At 41.4% G+C, this 20,880-nt stretch overlaps 1 protein-coding gene across 1 annotated transcript; it reads right to left on the reverse strand.

Moving 5' to 3' along the window:
• Positions 1 to 243: 243 nt before the first annotated feature.
• Positions 244 to 834, reverse strand: LOC115664621 (uncharacterized). Its single transcript, XM_030586530.2, has one exon. It carries the CDS (start codon positions 832 to 834, stop codon positions 244 to 246), a length of 591 nt encoding a protein of 196 aa, XP_030442390.2.
• Positions 835 to 20,880: the final 20,046 nt, after the last annotated feature.

A 20,880-nucleotide genomic window follows, 5' to 3' on the forward strand; every position in this document is an offset into this window, starting at 1 on the left:
ACTTGAAATGAGGATGATTTTTCTTCCCGCAATGCTTGCATGGAACTGCATTCCACTTCCTGTCATATCCACCACTGCTTGAACCTCCCTGACTATGACTATTATTGGCCTCAACATGTCTTCTATTTTGGTTCCATCCTCTTCCCTTTTCTGCACTATGCAGCTTCAGCTTGGCTTGCAGAGCACTTTCGATAGGCTCATTTTTCCTCATAAGCCTTCTTTGCTCCTGAGCTTGTAGAGCACTTAGGACTTCAGCAATTTGATGTCTGAAATGTCCTTAGTGTTCTCAAGGGAAGCAATGGTTGCTTCAAACCTTTTAGGCACTGCAACCAAAACCTTCTGAACCAGCCTTTTATCATCTACATCCGTCCCTAGCACCCTTATCTTATTGGCTATATCAACTAGCCTATCAACAAACTCTTTCACAGACTCATTCTCCTTCATCTGCTGCCTTTCAAACTCCCTTAACAAGTTCAGCACCTTCATTCCTTTCACTCTCTCATCCCCTTCATATTCTTCCTTTAAATAATTCCATATATCATGTGCTGAATCTTTTTTCATGATTCTAGTAAATATGGTCGAGGAGACAGCAGAAAACAAGCAAGATTTTGCCTTTGCTTTTCGGGTTACCCTCTCTTTATAGTACCTGATTTGATTGATAGTTGGGTTGTTGGGTAGATCAGCAACCTCGTAGTCCTCTTCCACAGCTTCCCATAGGTCTGCACCCTCCATGAAAGCTTGCATCTTCACTGCCCATGCCTGGTAGTTGTCTCCATCGAAGATTGGAGCTGTGATGGTTGAGAATGAGGCAGCAGGTACACCAGTTTGTTCCATCTTTCTTGCTCTACTTCGAATTTAGCACTCTCTCACAAGTCCCTTAAGATCAATAGTGCTCTGATACCTATTTTGTTGCACAGAATGTGCTCTCTGTTTTTACAGAGAATGCTTTTGTTGCACAGAATGTGCTCTCTGTTGTTACAGAGAATGTGCTCTCAAATGTAGAAGAACAAGAGAAGATTGATCTGGAAATGCACTTTTTTACATTCTCAAAAAACGAGAAGAGTACATAGCTCTTTTAAAACAACGAAAACTGAATTGCACTAACTTAGTAACTGACAAAAACCACTACACCACTAACTAGCAACAAAATAGGAACTGAAAACAACAAACTCCTACTATCTTGTTGACTAAGTAAAACAAAAAACAACCAGCTAACAGACCAGAACAAAAATGACCGAAAATGGTCCTTAAGACATAACCAACACCCCTGACAATTCCAGCATACAAACTTCATTTGTAACCTAGTGGATTATTAGCAGTAGCCACCAAAGCCCATATTTTCTCCTCTGAAAGCAACTGAATGGGAGTCTCAAGTAGCTAAGTTTCATCCAAAACGGGCATATTAGAGCAGTTCTTCTCATAAGGACTGAAGCGTTTCGCTTTTTTACCTGATGGAATCTTCTATGCTCGGCTTTTTCCTGTGCATTTCTGCAGGTTTTAAAGCTTTAGCAGACCAAGCAACCTTCTGTCACCAAGGCTAGTGCATCAACAACCATTTGTTGACTGGCAAAAATTGTCAAGACCAAGGACACAGAGAGAAGAAGAAAGAGCTGGTAAGGTTTGTGGGTAACAGGGGAAGGGGTTTAGGGTTTAACAGGGTTTTGGGTTTCTGATGTAAAGGGGAAATGATTTTTCCACGAAGAAGTGGAAAGATTGAAAAAAAAAAATGGAAAGCGGATTGACATAGGAAAGGGATTAGGGTTAGAAATTTGGATTGAGATTGAAGAGAGCTACCGCAAAATAGGGTAGAGAGAAGCTCTCATGACGAGAGAGAAATGGAACCAATTCCTAAATCCCCGTGCAATCACAACTCTTTCCAAAGGCATAAAATCTGTAGGAGTTTGAGACAAATTGAATTATCTTTATTTTCACTTATTACTTCATACAAGAACTCAGCAGTTTAGCCATTGTCTTGGACCTCTCGATTATAAAGGCGATCACTTACATTAGAAAGCACCAGTTACTGATTTCATGCCTTTCTATAGAATGCTATTCTTAGTCTTGATACAAAATTGAACCCGCTTGGTGGGATGAGGTTTAGTTTGTTGCTCTTATTGTTGTTGTTTATCATTTCTTGACCACCTTTCCTTTTTAATTGATGCACTGTACAATCTATTAATTAGACAGATAGCACTGTATTATAAGCTATAGTAATTTTATCAACTTCCTGAGCAGATCATATCCGGTCAGAGAATTAGCTGCCACGGCATATGGGGCCCTCTGCGCTGTAGCTTTTTCTATTCCAATAACATCAAATGGAAGACAACTATGTCATGCTTTTACTATGGTGGATAGGTTCATTAGCTGGTCACTACCATCGCTCCTAACATAATTGCTGGAGATGGTACAGCAGAACTGGCACTCGACAGCCTCCAGTTTCTTAACGTTGAGAATTTTAATGGAATTGAAAAATATGCACTACCAATTCTCAAAGCATGCTGACGGCTTCTCCAAGATGAGAGAGGCTCCTTCAGTTTATTGCATAGCTTCTTGGCATTATAACTCTGATCTCACTAGAGTTTTCTATATGCTTCTAAACCCATTTTGTGGACATTGTGGATCTGCCTCTTGGTTGGGCATTGATACCAGACTTTGAAGAATCAGAGTTTTCTATTTGTCTCTCTGTATCTTTCTTTCTCAATCTCTCTTTCTCTCCCTCCCTTTCTCGATCTCTCTTTCACTGATTTGAAAGATTCTCTCTGTATCTGCCTGTAATTTTTTTTTCTCAAAATTTCCTATATACTTTGTCTTTACATGAGCTGCCTCTTCATTAATCATTTGATAGTAAAAAATAAAAATAATAAAAATATTGAATCCAAATTTGAAATTAAATTTAAGAATCTGATGTAGAGTTTAATGTAAAAGAGCAAGGGTTTTTAATTGAACCTGTGAGAGAGAGAGAGAGTGACAGAGAGCTGACCTCATCACTGGACACAGAGTAACAAACGAGACTCCAAGTGTACTGTAAGAATTTCAAAAATGTAGATGAATGTGGACTGTTATTTTATTTTTTCACTTGATGAGTATGTCCTCTTTCACTTGATTAGTCGGAGATGGAGTCTATTTTTTTTAGGAGTGGATAATGTAGATGAATGACTTCTTATTATATCTGATGGTAAAATGTGAATTTTTTTTTCGATTTATTGTTAAATGTTAAATTTAATGGTGGAATGTGGATTGCTTGTTTTTTTTCCTCCAAGTTTTGTGGATTATTGGAATGTAATGTAGTTGAATATGTCAATTCGAAACAATGAATGATATTGACAAATGGTGAATTTATGTTTTTAGTGTAAATTCATTCTAGGCTCTTATTTATTTATTTATTTATTTGTGGATTTGAATCAAATTAATTTGATTCAAATAATCATAACTTATCATATATATATACACACACATTTAATATACAACGTGTCAAAGTGTCGGAATTCTCTATTTTTTGAGAAATGATGTATCGGTGTGTCGTTTCATGTCAAGTAGTGTCGCGTGTCAAGTGTCGGTGTTGGTGCTATTTAGGGTAGAACAAACAAGATCATGATGTTTTCATTTGGCCAAAGAATAACCTTAATTTATGACATTATTGCAACCTTTTTGGAAGTTGTAAGCATCACAAAATGTGTGTAAACAATGATTTGCCTCCAATATCGACATACAACAAATACAAATGGAAGGAAAGTGAAGTCCTCTTTTGGTGTTTCTTGAAAAGAAATTACCGTTGTTTATTTTTGTTTATTTTTATTTACGTGCAGGTTCTTATTTGTAGATTGATTGATAGACCTTTACGTCCAACAATAATCATTTTACTTGTCCATATTCCCTGGTTCAGTACCACTCTTCTAGCCTGCGCTCCTCTCAAAAGGATAGGGCGCACAACCACCCTAGACATTTGGTGAACCTTACTTCTAATAGCAATTAAGTATACAACCCAGCATTTTTAGATGCTCTTCAGAGTGGCGATAGCTAGGCCAACTAACAAGAATCATCTGCCAAAAACATTCTTATATGGCCATTTTCTTTTAGCGCCATACCATCTCTCACCATAAAATTTAACAAGGCAAGCACACATTTAAATTGTATATTCCAACGATGGAACCTAATGATATTATTACTCATGAAAACACGAGCCAAAATACAAGATCTATAATCGCCAATATCCTCTTCCTCAATTTTATGAACACAAATCTGCAAATATATATAAAAAAAAACAAGTTTCTAGATAAAGTTTTACATCGTGATATAATGTTGCAATCACTAAAATTTTCATAATCAACACAAAACCAACTTAAAGTGGCCAGTCATGATATTTACAGATCAGCAGCTACATTTTTGCTAATTCTAGTGGCTACATTTGCAATGAAGATTCACATGCATAAAATCTGCTACTTTAAGTGGAAAACTCAAGAGTGCAAAGAAGCTTGGTCAGCCGGAAGCACCAACCAATCACCAACAATGTGTTTAATGAAGCTCACCCAGACCACAATTTGCTTCGAGCAAGTAAGATGCTTCAATTATGCTGATCTCTATCCCATGAGAGAGTATTAGTATATGACATCAATTACCAACTCGGAATATTTCTAATGATTGACCACGAATTGATTACATGGTGAAATATAATTATGATAGGAGTTTAACATAGGCAAAATTTCTTGGATTAGATCTTTGCATGGGAGTTTCTATGCGAAACACTCTCGCGTCCCTGTTCATCCGTCTTTCTTCACCTCTCAAAAAATCAAACAGCGTAATGAACAGGTTGAGATTTGTTCTCAATTACCATTGCAAAATCCTCGAAAGCTCTGCTTCAACCGCTGCAAAAATAGAGAAAATCCAGAGCAAACAAACGAAATCATATAGCAACAACCAAGAGGGACATGAAGAGAGTCGACTATTGGAGATTATGGGCCAACCTTCTATCGTAAATTTTTCTTTCCTATTGTTGCACATTATTATAGGCAGAAGCGAACGACATATTCTAGAAGTACTATGTGTGAGTTTCACGACAAGAAAGAAGCATCCAGAGAAAGACGGCACTTACTATTAGTGCTTTGATTTTTTTCTTGGTTTTTTTTAAGTTACAGAAAAAAAAAAGCATGGGGCGGCCCCTTTAGTATCAATAGGCTGAACCAGCTGGGAAATGGGCCATGCCATACGGCCCGCTTATTCACTGGCTCGGGTTTGTCATAGACTTTTTGGCCTTTGGAGATTCCTTATCTTTTTCCCCTGAATGGGGGTAGGAGAATCTCCCGTTTGATTTGAGAGCCTACTTGCTTCTATGACTTTTTGGGACCATAAAATTCAATAGGAACTTTTCAATGTTGATTGCGAGAAAGGCTAATAGCGAAGAAAGGCTTGGTCCAGTAAGACAATTGCTATCAGCACGCGGTGAATTGACTATGAGGCGACGGATGGTTAAATAACAATACAATATATGAAGTGATGACTTTGAGACGTTATGATCGCAATGATTTTCTCGAAATCCGGTATTGCATGAGTGGGCGGGACAACACGCCAACGATGTTATGTCAGGAGAATTGACGTAAAAGCCCAAAACACGTGCGAACACATGCTAATATATTTGTAAAGTTTTATAATGAACTCACCCGATAGTCCAGCCCTTAGACCAACAGCCATATATTAGAAGGTTTTGAAGACTTAGCCGTCTGAGGTATCAAACTGATGTGACTTGTTCACGTCACAGCCCTTTTCTTGAACATTTGAAGTTCACGCAGTGCTTGTGTGTTCATCCACCGTCCCTCCTCCCTACTTCCCCGGAATGTCAACGAGTTTGCCGGTGTCCCTCCCCACGCTTAACATGGGCTCTAGCAATTCCTATTTGGTGGAGCCCATAGCAGCGCCCTGAACCACTACATCTCCACAGCGCCTATTGTCAATGCCGTGTCGACCTCGGTGGAGACAATAGCCAACATATCCTCAAACATGACCGTAACTGTACAACCTTTTGATTTAGTCCAAATAAAGCTCAACCAACTTCACTTACATGTGAACATCTGAACTGGATCCAAGGACGGAGCGTCACTTATTTGAGTGGGTCTTGAAGTTCTATTTTTCATATGATACGTGGTACACCTGTAAATTTTTATATGAAGTGTATATTTGACCTCTTTTGTAGACTTCAACCCCACTGAATTTTCGAAATGATAAACTTCACCCCTGAGAATATGAAAAGAACAAGTGGCATAAAAAAGTGCAAAATTTTAAAAAAAATTGAATTTTTCCAAAAAAATAAAAAGATAAAGCATATTAGAAGTTCGAACTTTATATGTATGGGAATGTATTCGATTAATGAGCCCTTTTTTGTTTCTGGTGAGTCATAAAATTTTCAATTAATGCAACCAAATCCCAATTTTCTTTATGGAAATGCAGTCAGGTTATCACTTCTACGTTCACTACAAAAAAACAAGGATTTTGCGACGAAAATTTGCGACGAAAAATTTTTCGTCGGAAATTACCAACGACTTTTGCGACGAAAACTAAATTCGTTGGAAATTACCAACGAAAATTTGTTGGTCGCAAAATTCGTCGGAAATTTCTGACGAAAAATTGTTCATCGCAAAATTCGTCGGTTGTTCGTCGCAAAATTCGTCGGAAATTTCCGACGAAAAATTTTCCGTGGCAAAATTCGTCGGAATTTTGCGACGAAAAATATCTGGTTGCAAAATTTGTCGGAAATTTGCAACGAAAAATTTTTCGTTGCTAATTTCCGACGAATTTTTGCTGCGACGAAAAAAAAAATTTGTCGCTACCGAACTTTCGACACGGAAAATAATTTTTATGATATCCATCCCCACTGATTCCTCATATCCCCCTCAATGTTCTCTCTCCCTCTCTCTTTCGTTTCTCTCGATTTACCTATCTGCGCACGCGCAAATCAATCTCGGTAAAGCTTTTCCGCCGGTAAGTGTCGTGGCTAATTTCATCACTGGATTTGTATTTTTTGGTGTTATTGAAATTTTTTTTTCTCTTCCTTTCTGGTTTGGCCGGTCGCCGAAGACATTGCCGACCATGGGGCGAGGTCCAGCGAATCGGCCCTCGCCGACACCCAGATGGGCTAGCTTCGTCATGGCCGGCAAGCTCGAGCTCGCTGGCCATGGCGAGCTCGGCCCTCGCCGGTGCCGGCTAGGGCTAGCCTCGCATGGCTTGACGGCGAGGGCTAGCCTCGCATGGGCTGACGGCGAGGGCTAGCCTCGCATGGGCTGACGGTGAGGGCCGAGCTTGCCGGCCATGGCGAGTTGGCCCTCGCCGGCACTGGCGAGCGGGTTGAGCTCGCCATGGCCAGCGAGCTCGAGCTCGCCCAGATCTGGGCGAGTTCTAGGCGAGCTCGAGCTCGCCGGCCATGGGGAGCTCGGCCCTCGCCGGCACTGGCAAGGGCGGAGCTCGCCATGGCCGGTGAGCTCGAGCTCGTAGGCCATGGTGAGCTGGCCCTCGCCGGCACTAGAGAGCTGGCCGAGCTCGCCCAGAACTTGCCCAGGGAAGCTCGACGGCCATGGCGAGCTAGCCGGTCGCCGGTCGCCGGACCGGCGACCAGCCAAGAAGAATGGAAAAAATGTCACGCCCCGAACCCCGACGGGCATCACAACACCCCTTCAACGGTCGTATTGATCGCGACGTCCCAGGATGCATCGCCGACCCCAAACGAATCACCCAAAGACGTACACAAGCGGAAGCGAAATTTAAAACAACCCAGACAATTAAAATATGACGAAGGGATAGAACAAACGCAATTTAATAAATACATAACATTAACTGGAAATCACAATATTCACACATTAGGCCGCTAGGGTTAAATCCACCTTCGTCATAAAAAAGGAATAGGTGGTTGGGTAGACTACTGACTGCACCAAAAAGGGACCCTACCAAAAGGTTTCCTGGCCCTACTCCTAAACACCCCTGCGGCGCCCAATCCGGATTGGACCCTGAGGATTCTGACTCTGAGTCCGAGTCGATCTCGATCGGCCCCTCCTCTTCCTCTTCATGCTCGACCGCCATGGGCTCTTCTTCGGGCTCGGGCTCCGGTGCTAGCTTGGGTTTAGGATCGGGAATGGGTGCCGGTACGGGACTGGGGTTCACCGGTGGACTATCGGGATCTGACACCTCGCCGTCGGGAGCGAACTTGTCCCAGGGCTTCTTGACACCTAAATTTCGGCGCATCATTTAGTGGTTAATTGCATAGAAAATTAGGGATTAAATTTTGACCCCTAAACAAAAATATTAAAATTGCATAGCATATAGTTTAGGTTCATATAGATTAATTGCATTCCGCATCGGATTGGCGGTGGCAAGCGAGCTTAGAATTCGTCATGTAAATTGAGCTCGGACATCGAACGAGACTCGGCTCACTCGAAAGGCAAGGGCCGAAAATTACAAGTCAGAAGGGCTTGGTTGTCTTAATTTGTGCTTAAATTAGCCCATTATGCTTAATTAAATAAAAGCCCACATTAATTCAGCCCACTTGAGATTAAATGATAATTAAAGCCTAAGCCCAAGCCTAAGCCCATTAGGACTAGAAAGCCCGGCTAATTGACCTAGGTTTACATTATAAATACATCGTTATGTGTCATAATTAAAGGGGGGGCTTCTCATAAATTTTAGGGATTACAATTTCGGAGAGCGGAGGAGAACACGGAGGAGCGGCCACAATATCGAGAGAATCGGTCACAATAGAGAGGAAGGGAGAGAGGCCTCTCTCTCACGTCCATATTGATTACCGTGAAGTTGATTTTCACGGTCAACTTCCTAGATGCTGCTGCTTTGACGTTTGTAGGTGTCCCACTCGCATTGATCCAGCATTGGTGATGGTTTCAACAGCAACATCAACAAATTTTCGTTGTCGCTGAGTTACTCCAGTTCAACGTGTTCGTGGAGTGATCTGTTTACCGGCACATTTGTCCACGACCAGCCACAAATCATCGGCGATCCAGCAGCCCAACACCTCGTCACCACAACCAGTCGAACCTCCAGCGAAGAACTCATCTTCACGTCTCCTCACAGCCGCTCCTTCGCTGGTCACGCCACCCTTGCTGCGAGCACTATGGCAAAGCCGCAGCAGCCGAGCCCCATCGACGGTCCTTGCCTTGCCAAGAAGCGAGCACCATCGCCCTTGGCTTTGCTCAAAGTCCCTTGCCATCACCGCGCCAACAGCCGCGGCCAGACGGGAGACACCATCTCCGCCGCCGCACGCCACCGCCGCTTGCCGCACGCCACCGCCGCTTGTGCACCGCCGATCGTGCACCGTTGCTCCCGACGCACCACCGGTCACCGCCGATCCGCAATCCCGATCCACTGCAAATTCAAATTAGGAAAGAAATCTACAAATCAGGTAATTATCATATCCCGATTTGATTCGAATATTTGGTTGCCTAATTTGTGCTTATTGATATCTAATTTTGCATATTCGAGTAATAATCATATTTCAATTAGGATTTATTTCTTTTTTGAAATCTTGGATATCTGATCTTATCAAATTTTGATAGAATTTAGAATTTTCAAAAATCTTTTGAATATATCCAAAATATTTAAGATATCTAAATTTTTTTAAGATGTGATCGATTAGGAAAATTTCCTAATCCGCAACCGCACACGTGGAAATAAATCTATCTATCAGGCTTTAGATAGAGTTATTTCCATAGCGGGTATTTCGAATTTTAGGATCAATCTGTCAGGCTTCAGATCGAAACTTAATTCGAAAGATTTAGCGGTTATATTTTTACTGGATTTTAATTTCGAATTTCGATAAAAAAAATACCAAAAATATTACTCTAGAATAGGTTAATTTCTTTAGTTTAAAATTGCATGTTTAGATAATTGGCATTTTAAATTCCGAATTTCATTAAAGAAAAAAATACAAAAAACAATATGCCCGTCATTAGAAATAGGTCACGTTGTCGCATGACATATAGTTTGCATGTTAGGTTGCATTAATCGCAAGTCAATTTTTGCACGTCATTACATATAGGTTAGCTTTCATTTAAATAAAAGAAAATCAAAAAAAGAAATTTCTGCACCTTTGAACTCTAAGTCAGAATCTTTTCAAAATTGTCAAATTGAGTATTTTCCTGAAATTGGTACCGAAAGGGCATTAAGGAATTTAGCGTAACCAAGTCCCCGAATCTATAATTTCTGGTTCGTAGAAATAAAATAGTACTCCCGCTATTTTATTTAGGTTTCTAATCAACCTACCCTAAATGATTAGTGGCGACTCCCATTGAAAATATTTGCATGCTCACAATTGGACCTAAGTTGCGATTTGGTAGAGTTTGGGAGAACTCGAGCTAGGTTAGTTAATTTAATTGACCTAGTAATCCATTAGCCTAAGATTGAAACCCGATTGATTTTTGTTAGGTCGCGACAGCTTGGCGACTCCGCTGGGGAAAACTTAAATTTTTTTTTAAAAAAAAATTTAAGGAGGACTTAGGCCAAAAATTTTTATGGAAAAATCACTCGATTTGACAAAATTTGATTGAATTCTCATTCTTAGGTGTTAAATGGTTTTGCAGGATGGGAGTTATAAGGGGAGTAGTGATTGGCTAACCCATTGTTTTGCAGGTTTGGTGGAATTGTGATTTAATTTTTGCACTATTGAAGCGTTGTTTGCTTATAATTGTTGTGCATGATTTACAGTATTTGCACTACACCACACACAACCTGTAACCGGACCTGGGTCACACCCATAGTTTTAAGATGGTATTTAAATGGTTCTTTAACCTTGGTGGTAAGACTTCGCTAAAGGTTATCCCATTTGGATCCCGAAAATTTTTCAAAAAATGGCTCAAGGGTCGCCCTCATGCACGTGAGGCTACAATGCATGGAGGTTAACCTTGTCGACCGAACCGAGCCGAAGTGATTGGACCCGACTAGTCATGACTATTGTATGCAAGGCTGCGACTAGTCATGATGATTGTGCGCGAGGCTGCGACATGTCGTTCCGTTCATCATTTCATTTTGCCAAAGCCTTTAGGATAGATAGATTAAGGTTTAAACTCACGATCCATGTGCATATCTCTGTGATTGACATTTTCTCCCCAAAGACGGTAATTTCTCGAGCTTTATCTTTGATTTTCTTCATCTTATTTTGAGTCGGTCCATGATTTAGGTTGAATCATTTGGCACGTGGTCTATATAAGAATGGGTCGCCTTGATAACCGTTTCGTGCCTACTCCGAAGCTAGAGCTCAAGAAGTTATGGAGCCTTTTGAAGCCAGATGGTCAGCAGTACGTTCTCAAGCGTATTGGATTCATGCTGCCAATCCTAGACATAGACGTCCAGAGCGGAATCATGCAGGCACTCGCTCATTTTTGGTGCCCCGAGACAACCACATTTGTGTTGGGAGGTAAGTTTGAGCTCACACCGACTCTGGAAGAATACAGTATTGCCATTGGGAAATCGATTGAGTTGGATATAGTCGAACCACCCATTAAGGTAGATCCTGTGGTAATGCTTGCTGAATTTTTGAATTTGACTAAAAAGGAAATTGAAAAAGTGCTAAAGGGTAATTGTCAAGCATGCCCATTATCTTTTCTTATTGAATGTTTCGAAAATAACTCCGTCCTCATGAGATCGAAAATTTTTATCTTAGTTTTTTTTGGACTCATCATTTTTCCATTCCGTCAAAATGCTATTGATCCCGTCATGGCTTGGACGGCAAAACTAATATGTGGTGGAGTTAGTTTTATAAACACAATTCTGGCAGAGACTTTCATGTCTTTGACATGATTCAAGAAAGGAAAAGATAGAGTTTTTCGAGCCCCAATTGAGCTTTTACAAATCTGGTTTTTCTCACACCTTTCTCAATTTGGGGAAAATATGACCGTATTTGAAATGAACATGACTGATAACCCTATTTTAAGGTTCAAACAAATACAAGACCAAACTAAGAATTTGCACTATACACAATGGGTCCATCTGTTCAAGGATCCAAGCTCTAAGATTTTCCTTTGGCATGCTGTATAGTTTCAGGAGGTGGAAGCTCGACTATACCATGGCGATCAGAAGCCCGTACCTTTGATGGGCATTTATGGGGCAACCTGCTATCAACCCCTTCGGGTTACACGTCAATTTCGAGTTTTGCAGGATGTCCCACCTCCACTCAGGCCCAATGAATTTCAAGTCCAGTTCGAGAAGGACGAGTCCTACAGAGTCGAGCTTAGGCGTCATTTTGATGCTTGGCAGAATTGTTCCCCTCAGAAGCTAATTTGGCCCGCGGATGAGCCCACCGGAAGGATGAAGAGTTACTTTGCCACGGCCCGGTATATTCAGCATCATACCATCCTGGCTGAGATACTCCCGAAGATCCCGGTCGTGACAGTACGGAATACTCTTCAGACCCAAATCAAAATCAGCGAAGAAAAGGCGATGAAGGCCCAGGATAAGGCAGATGCTCTGGCTGAAGAGAATGCACGATTACGGCGCGCCTTGAAGGCCCATTCGTCTATAGATCACGTAGCCTCTAAAAAGAGGAAGATTATCTGATTTCTAGTTTGGTTTAGGGAGTTTTCCTTTCTTTTTAGGATGGAATGTTGGCTTACATTTGCACTTCATGCTATTGATGTTTTTTGGTAATAAATGTTGCTGAACGATTTTTATAAGAATTCTTTTGAGACATTTTCCATTTTGAGCAATTCAGTGAAAAACGTTGAGCTATAATTTGTGAATTTTGGAATCAGTCCAGGTTTTTATTGAATAAAGCAATTTGGAATTTCGGGATTTACTGGACGAATCGGTCGTTCGAAGGAAATTTCATCTTGAGGGTCTAGAGGATGTCATGGACCGACTCGTTATTCTTACTTGTCGTATTTATTCCACTGTTGCTTTTTGCAGGTAATTTGCCACGGATCCCCCTCATCCTCATAAAACCCGATGACGATAACCAACGATTGAAATATTTGTCATCTACGGACTAATCTCGAGGCATGCGAAGGGACGGGAATCATGGATCCTCATATATGTGATGCAAGTCAATCCGATGACTCAGACGATTCTAATCCGAATGATGAAGAGATACGACGGAACTTGGAAATCCATGAGAAATCTAAGCCTCTGACTGTTGAAGAAACCGTAGTGATCAATCTTGGCGACTCGGAGAATTCTAGAGAGGTGAAGATTGGGGCATGTCTTCCCGAAGATGTGGCCAAACGCTTGACCCAGTTGTTGAAGGATTATCAAGACATCTTTGCCTAGTCTTATGCTGACATGCCGGGTCTTGATCGATCGATCGTCGAACATTGTCTACCGACTGATCCTTCGGTTGAGCCTGTGAAACAAAGGCCGCGAAGAGCTAAGCCAGAACTGGCGAAGAAAATCAAGGAAGAGGTCATGAAGCTTCTTGACGTGGGATTTATTGAGACTACCCAATACTCAGAGTGGGTCGCTAATATAGTCCCAGTGATGAAGAAAGACGGTCGGGTTCGAGTATGTGTTGACTACCGAGATCTGAACAAAGCTAGTCCTAAAGATGATTTTCCACTCCCGCACATTGATGTGCTTGTGGACAGTACAGCTGGATTCGAACTATTCTCCTTCATGGATGGTTTCTCGGGTTATAATCAGATCTTGATGAATGAGGATGATAAGTTGAAAATAGCATTTACCACTCCTTGGGGGACATTTCATTACAAGGTGATGCCCTTCGGTCTCAAAAATGCTGGGGCAACTTACCAGCGGGCAATGGTCACGTTGTTCCATGACATGATGCATAATGAGATCGAGGTCTATGTTGACGATATGATTGCAAAAACTCGACGTGGAGAAGATCACATAGAAACCTTGACGAAATTATTCGACAGGCTTCGTAAGTTCAAATTGCGCCTCAATCCGGCAAAATGCGTGTTCGGGGCAGCCTCTGGCAAACTACTTGGCTTCATTGTTAGTAAGAAAGGGATTGAGATTGACCCGTCAAAAGTGAAGGCCATTTGTGAGATAAAATCTACCTCTTCGGTGAAGGAAGTTCGTAGCTTAATGGGCAGACTAAACTATATTGCCAGATTTATTTCTCAGCTATCTGAGACAGCGAAGCCTTTCTTTAAACTCCTCAAGAAGAATGCGCTGGTTAGGTGGGATGAAGAGTGTGAACTGGCATTCGACAAGATTAAGCACTACTTGATGAATCCGCCAGTGCTTGTTCCACCAACGCCGGGGCAACCTCTAATCCTGTACCTTACAATCCACAGTGAATCCTTAGGTGCCATGCTTGCTCAGAAAAGTGAAGAGGATGGAAAGGAGCGTGCGATTTATTATTTGAGTAAGAAATTCACCGCCTCTGAGATGAATTATTCCGAAGTAGAAAGAACGTGCGCAACATTGGTTTGGGTACTACGCAGATTGAGGCAATACACTTTGCACTATCAGATATTGCTTGTGACAGAGTGTGATCCCATCAAATACTTGCTCAATCAACCCGCTTTGGTTCGAAAACTGGCAAAATGGCAGATTCTCATCTTAGAATTTAATGTTCGATTCATGTCCCAGAAATCAGTCAAAGGACGAGTAATTGCTAATGTCTTGGCTGAAAATCCTGGGAAAAATGAGGATCTGGATCCGTTAGAAGATAGAGTCATGCCAATTGATGAGTATGTATGGACCATGTATTTTGATGGAGCCGTAAACTTGTCAGGATCAGGTATCGGGGCAGTTTTAATATCTCCAGACGGACAACATTATCCGGTCGCAGCAAAACTGATATTTCCTTGTACGAACAATAGCGTCGAATATGAAGCATGCATCCTCGGGTTACAAGCTGCAATTAAAATGGGAGTAGCTCGACTTAAGGTGTTCGGGGATTCAACCCTCATTATTCTTCAGACCGTTGGTAAATGGCAAACTAGAGATGCTAAGTTGCAGCCCTATCACGTCTATCTGGAGGAGTTGGTGGAAGAGTTTGAAGACATTTCATTTGAATACTTGCCAAGAACTCAAAACAGTTTTGCCGATGCTCTTGCTACGTTATCGGCAATGCTACGAGTGACAAGCGGTTTAGAAGTTGAACCTTTGAAGATGGAAGTCTTACAGAAACCGGCTTATTGTATGGCCTTGACAGAGGAGCCCGACGGCAAGCCGTGGTATCATGATATCAAGGCATATCTTCAAACACAGGAATTTCCTGAGAAAAGTACCGCATCTGACCAAAAGTATATCAAGAAAATGGCATCGAAGTTCTTCTTGAGCAGAGAATGCCTATACAAGCGTTCCTATGTTTCAGTTTTATTAAGGTGTGTTGATTCAACCGAGGCTGTTCATTTGATGCTAGAAGTACATGAGGGAGTATGTGGTCCACACATGAATGGTCAAATGCTAGCAAGGAAGATAATGAGGATGGGTTATTATTGGCTCACTTTAGAGAGTGATTGCATTCAGCATGTCCGGAGTTGTCACAAATGCCAGATCCATGGTGACAAGATTAAAACTCCTCCGAATGAATTGCATCAAATGTCTGAACCATGGCCATTTTCTATGTGGGGCATTGATGTGATTGGCCCAATCAATCCTAAAGCGTCAAATGGACATCGGTTTATCCTGGTCGCTATCGATTATTTTTCGAAGTGGATCGAAGCTATGTCCTATACAACAGTGACGGCCCGGAATGTAGTGAAGTTCATTCGTCGAGACATCATTGCTCGATATGGTGCACCCGAGACCATAATTACTGACAATGGGTCGAATCTAAATAATAAATTGGTGGATGATCTGTTCAAGGAGTTCAAGATCAAGCATCTGAATTCCTCTCCATACCGTCCGCAGATGAATGGAGCGGTCGAAGCAGCTAACAAGAATATCAAGAAAATCTTGGCTAAAACAGCTGAGAACTATCGTGATTGACATGAGAGATTACCTTTTGCACTTATGGCATATCGGACTTCTATCCGGACATCTACAGGGGCAACTCCATATTCTCTTGTGTACGGTATGGAAGCAGTTCTACCTGTTGAGGTTGAAATTCCTTCATTACGTATTCTTTCACAGGTACAATTGTCAGAAGCAGATTGGATCCAACAGAGATTGGACCAGTTGAACATGATTGATGAGATAAGGCTTAAAGCTCTATGTCATGGCCAATGCTACCAACAACGAGTTGCTAAATCTTTCAACAAGAAAGTCAAGCCTCGACATTTTCAGGTAGGTGACCTTGTCCTGCGGAAGTTATTGCCGATAGTTCCTCTTGCAGAAGGAAAATTCGCCCCAAACTATGGTGGCCCGTACATTGTGAAGAAAGTCCTTCCAGGAGGTGCTTTGATTTTGGCCGAGATGAATGGTCATGTTTTTTCCAGTCCAGTTAATTCCGATTCTGTAAAGAAGTATTACATTTGATTTGTACTCATTCTGACTTTGTTTCTATCAAGTTTCAAATTGAATTTCATGAATCAATTGATGTTACTAAGCTTTGTTTGAGGAAGGCTTTTGATTTGGCAATCTGTTCCTGTCCTAATGAAGCGATCATATTGCATGAGAGACTTCAAGATGACGAAAGGCAAGACATTTCCATACATGTCCTGAATAATAATCCCTAGTGCGAGTTGAGTGAAAATTCCGTGCTGACAAGGTGAAGGATTATCTCACGAAAAGTATGACGACCAAAATGATGAGAGGCGTTCATTTCCTCTATCTAAACACTACATGTTATCATTTGCTTAACCTCTTTGAGCGAAGTTTCATTTCTTACCCCTGTCAGGAACAACCCCATACCGGGGCAATTTCTTAGAAAGTTCAAAATGGTTAGAATTTTCTTGCTTTCACTTACATCAATCTTCAAGTATATTTATTGCATGCAAGTTCTGTGTTAGCTCGAGTGCCTTAGATATGACGAAGAGCATTTCTTTCTATATCCCTACACATTATACCCTTTGCATACCCAATTTGAGCGGTGAATTCATTTCAACCCGATTGGTAATCATCCTTGTGATAAACAAATGAAATCATCTCAAAGCAAGTTCAAGGCAAATGGGAGCTCGAAAGAAAATTCGTCAGAAAGAACGCAAAAGGACTCCATTAAATCGAAGTTCTCTCTCTCGGAAAAATCTCTCGAAAAGAAAATCTCTCGAAAAAAAAAGAGAGAGAAAATGGAGAGAAAGAAAAGCTTCAGTAAGAACTGAGTCGACATACAAGATCAGTCTTCAAGGAAAAGACCGTTTGAAGGTTCATTTATGGAGCAATTGCTAGAGATAAATCAATGGTACCAGTAGCATAATTGGATGATCACCAATCTCCATGTTCATAATACCCTCTTTGATGGAAATAGGCCATTCATTTCAAGCCTACCCAAACCTACGTTACAACCCTTACCGAAGTCTCTTCAGAATAGGGCACTTGAGTTAACGTAGAGTTTCAAATGCTTATAAATGTTGCTCGAAGAAGTGCGAGCAAGATTTTTCTATCTCATTTTTTGCAGCATTCCTGACTTGTAAACCCGGAGCAGCTAGTGATATCAATTCTTTCAATAGCCTCGACTCGAAGAGTCCCTTTTGCTAAGCCATTGACCAAACCCATGTTTCAGTCCTTATAAAGACCTTTCAGATTGGCTAAGTTATACTGATTTTGAGAATATCCAAACCCTTGTCAAGCACGACGAAGAGAGTTTGAGTGATTCTTATACCCGCATCAAAGGTCGGGTCAAAAGCCTTTCATTAAGAGTGAGTGGAAAGTCCTTTCTGATTAAAGATCTCTCATTTAATGTGATCAAATTGTCGAAAGGATGAAATGGATGTTCTTATTGATAAACTCCCCAGTGAAGCTTAGTAATGTTAATATAATCAAATTGTCAAAAGGACGAGATGGTTGTTCTTATTGATAAATCCCCCGGTGAAGCTTGGTAATGCAAGCAGATTCATGAATTATGTTTTCTCTGCCTCTGCGCATGTGTTATTTTAACCTTTTCTCAGGTAAAAACGGGAGCGATGCCATTGGCTCTGACACAAGAAGAAATCAGGTGACATATCTCATGGTGTTGCTAAGTGGAGTACGAAGCATACCCCACCTCATGGTGTTGCTAAGTGGAGTACGAAGCATACCCCATCTCTTGGTGTCGCTAAGTGGAGTACGAAGCACACCCCATCTCTTGGTGTTGCCAAGTGGAGTACGCGGCACACCCCATTTTATGTTGCCAAGTGGAGTACGCGGTAGCATAATTTCTCATTTGATGTTGCCAAGTGGAGTACGCGGCAGCATAATTTCTCATTTTATGTTGCCAAGTGGAGTACGCGGCAGCATAATTTCTCATTTGGTGTTGCCAAGTGGAGTACGCGGCACACCCCATTTCATGTTCGCCAAGTGGAGTACGCGGCGGCATAATTTCTCATTTGATGTTGCCAAGTGGAGTACGCGGCGGCACAGTTTCTCATTTGGTGTTGCTAAGCGGAGTACGAAGCACACCTCATTTCATGACCCTTTTCGTGATTGCCCAGTGGTATGGGTAACACATCCCATTCTTTCTTTATATCATGCGTTATTTCGCATCTGTAGGAAGCTACAGGTAACAGATAGGCAATCCAGTACCTCGAAAACCTTACTTCCGGTTGACTAGAAGTTTGGAGATCAAGGGAATTGAAAGCATTATAAAGCATTCCGTCACTCGGACGCTTTTTGTGCGATCCGTATCTAAGGCTCTCTCACCGCTCCGCACGAAGTGAGAAGCCTTAGCATACGTTCCTTATTGTTTGCATATCATGCATCATTACATTTAAAAAATAAAAAATCATTCATCATTTTGCATAGTTTAAATTTAGGTCTCAGTCTTTGAGCGAAACCTCTGCGAGCTTCCACTCAAAGAGGGGCAGCTGTTGACACCTAAATTTCGGCGCATCATTTAGTGGTTAATTGCATAGAAAATTAGGGATTAAATTTTGACCCCTAAATAAAAATATTAAAATTGCATACCATATAGTTTAGGTTCATATAGATTAATTGCATTCCGCATCGGATTGGCGGTGGCAAGCGAGCTTAGAATTCGTCATGTAAATTGAGCTCGGACATCGAACGAGACTCGGCTCACTCGGAAGGCAAGGACCGAAAATTACAAGTCAGAAGGGCTTGGTTGTCTTAATTTGAGCTTAAATTAGCCCATTATGCTTAATTAAATAAAAGCCCACATTAATTCAGCCCGCTTGAGATTAAATGATAATTAAAGCCTAAGCCCAAGCCTAAGCCCATTAGGACTAGAAAGCCCGGCTAATTGACCTAGGTTTACATTATAAATACATCGTTATGTGTCATAATTAAAGGGGGGGCTTCTCATAAATTTTGGGGAATACAATTTCGGAGAGCGGAGGAGAACACGGAGGAGCGGCCACAATATCGAGAGAATCGGTCACAATAGAGAGGAAGGGAGAGCGGCCTCTCTCTCGCGTCCATATTGATTACCGTGAAGTTGATTTTCACGGTCAACTTCCTAGATGCTGCTGCTTTGACGTTTGTAGGTGTCCCACTCGCATTGATCCAGCATTGGTGATGGTTTCAACAGCAACATCAACAAATTTTCCTTGTCGCTGAGTTACTCCAGTTCAACGTGTTCGTGGAGTGATCTGTTTACCGGCACATTTGTCCACGACCAACCACAAATCATCGGCGATCCAGCAGCCCAACACCTCGTCACCACAACCAGTCAAACCTCCAGCGAAGAACTCGTCTTCACGTCTCCTCACAGCCGCTCCTTCGCTGGTCACGCCACCCTTGCTGCGAGCACTACGGCAAAGCCGCAGCAGCCGAGCCCCATCGACGGTCCTTGCCTTGCCAAGAAGCGAGCACCATCGCCCTTGGCTTTGCTCAAAGTCCCTTGCCATCACCGCGCCAACAGCCGCGGCCAGACGGGAGACACCATCTCCGCCGCCGCACGCCACCGCCGCTTGCCGCACGTCACCGCCGCTTGTGCACCGCCGCTCGTGCACCATTGCTCCCGATGCACCACCGGTCACCGCCGATCCGCAATCCCGATCCGCTGCAAATTCAAATTAGGAAAGAAATCCGTAAATCAGGTAATTATCATATCCCGATTTGATTCGAATATTTGGTTGCCTAATTTGTGCTTATTGATATCTAATTTTGCATATTCGAGTAATAAGCATATTTCAATTAGGATTTATTTCTTTTTTGAAATCTTGGATATATGATCTTATCAAATTTGGATAGAATTTAGAATTTTCAAAAATCTTTTGAATATATCCAAAATATTTAAGATATCTAAATTTTTTCAAGATGTGGTCGATTAGGAAAATTTCCTAATCCGCAACCGCACACGTGGAAATAAATCTATCTATCAGGCTTTAGATAGAGTTATTTCCATAGCGGATATTTCGAATTTTAGGATCAATCTGTCAGGCTTCAGATCGAAACTTAATTCGAAAGATTTAGCGGTTATATTTTTACTGGATTTTAATTTCGAATTTCGATAAAAAAAAATACCAAAAATATTACTCTAGAATAGGTTAATTTCTTTAGTTTAAAATTGCATGTTTAGATAATTGGCATTTTAAATTCCGAATTTCATTAAAGAAAAAATACAAAAAACAATATGTCCGTCATTAGAAATAGGTCACGTCGTCGCATGACATATAGTTTGCATGTTAGGTTGCATTAATCGCAAGTCAATTTTTGCACGTCATTACATATAGGTTAGCTTTCATTTAAATAAAAGAAAATCAAAAAAAGAAATTTCTGCACCTTTGAACTCTAAGTCAGAATCTTTTCAAAATTGTCAAATTGAGTATTTTCCTGAAATTGGTACCGAAAGGGCGTTAAGGAATTTAGCGTAACCAAGTCCCCGAATCTATAATTTCTGGTTCGTAGAAATAAAATAGTACTCCCGCTATTTTATTTAGGTTTCTAATC

This window comes from Syzygium oleosum, unplaced genomic scaffold (assembly GCF_021117445.2).
Source record: "Syzygium oleosum isolate NSW1041296 unplaced genomic scaffold, Sole_v2.1 Sole_v2.01, whole genome shotgun sequence".
NCBI classification, from domain to species: domain Eukaryota; kingdom Viridiplantae; phylum Streptophyta; class Magnoliopsida; order Myrtales; family Myrtaceae; genus Syzygium; species Syzygium oleosum.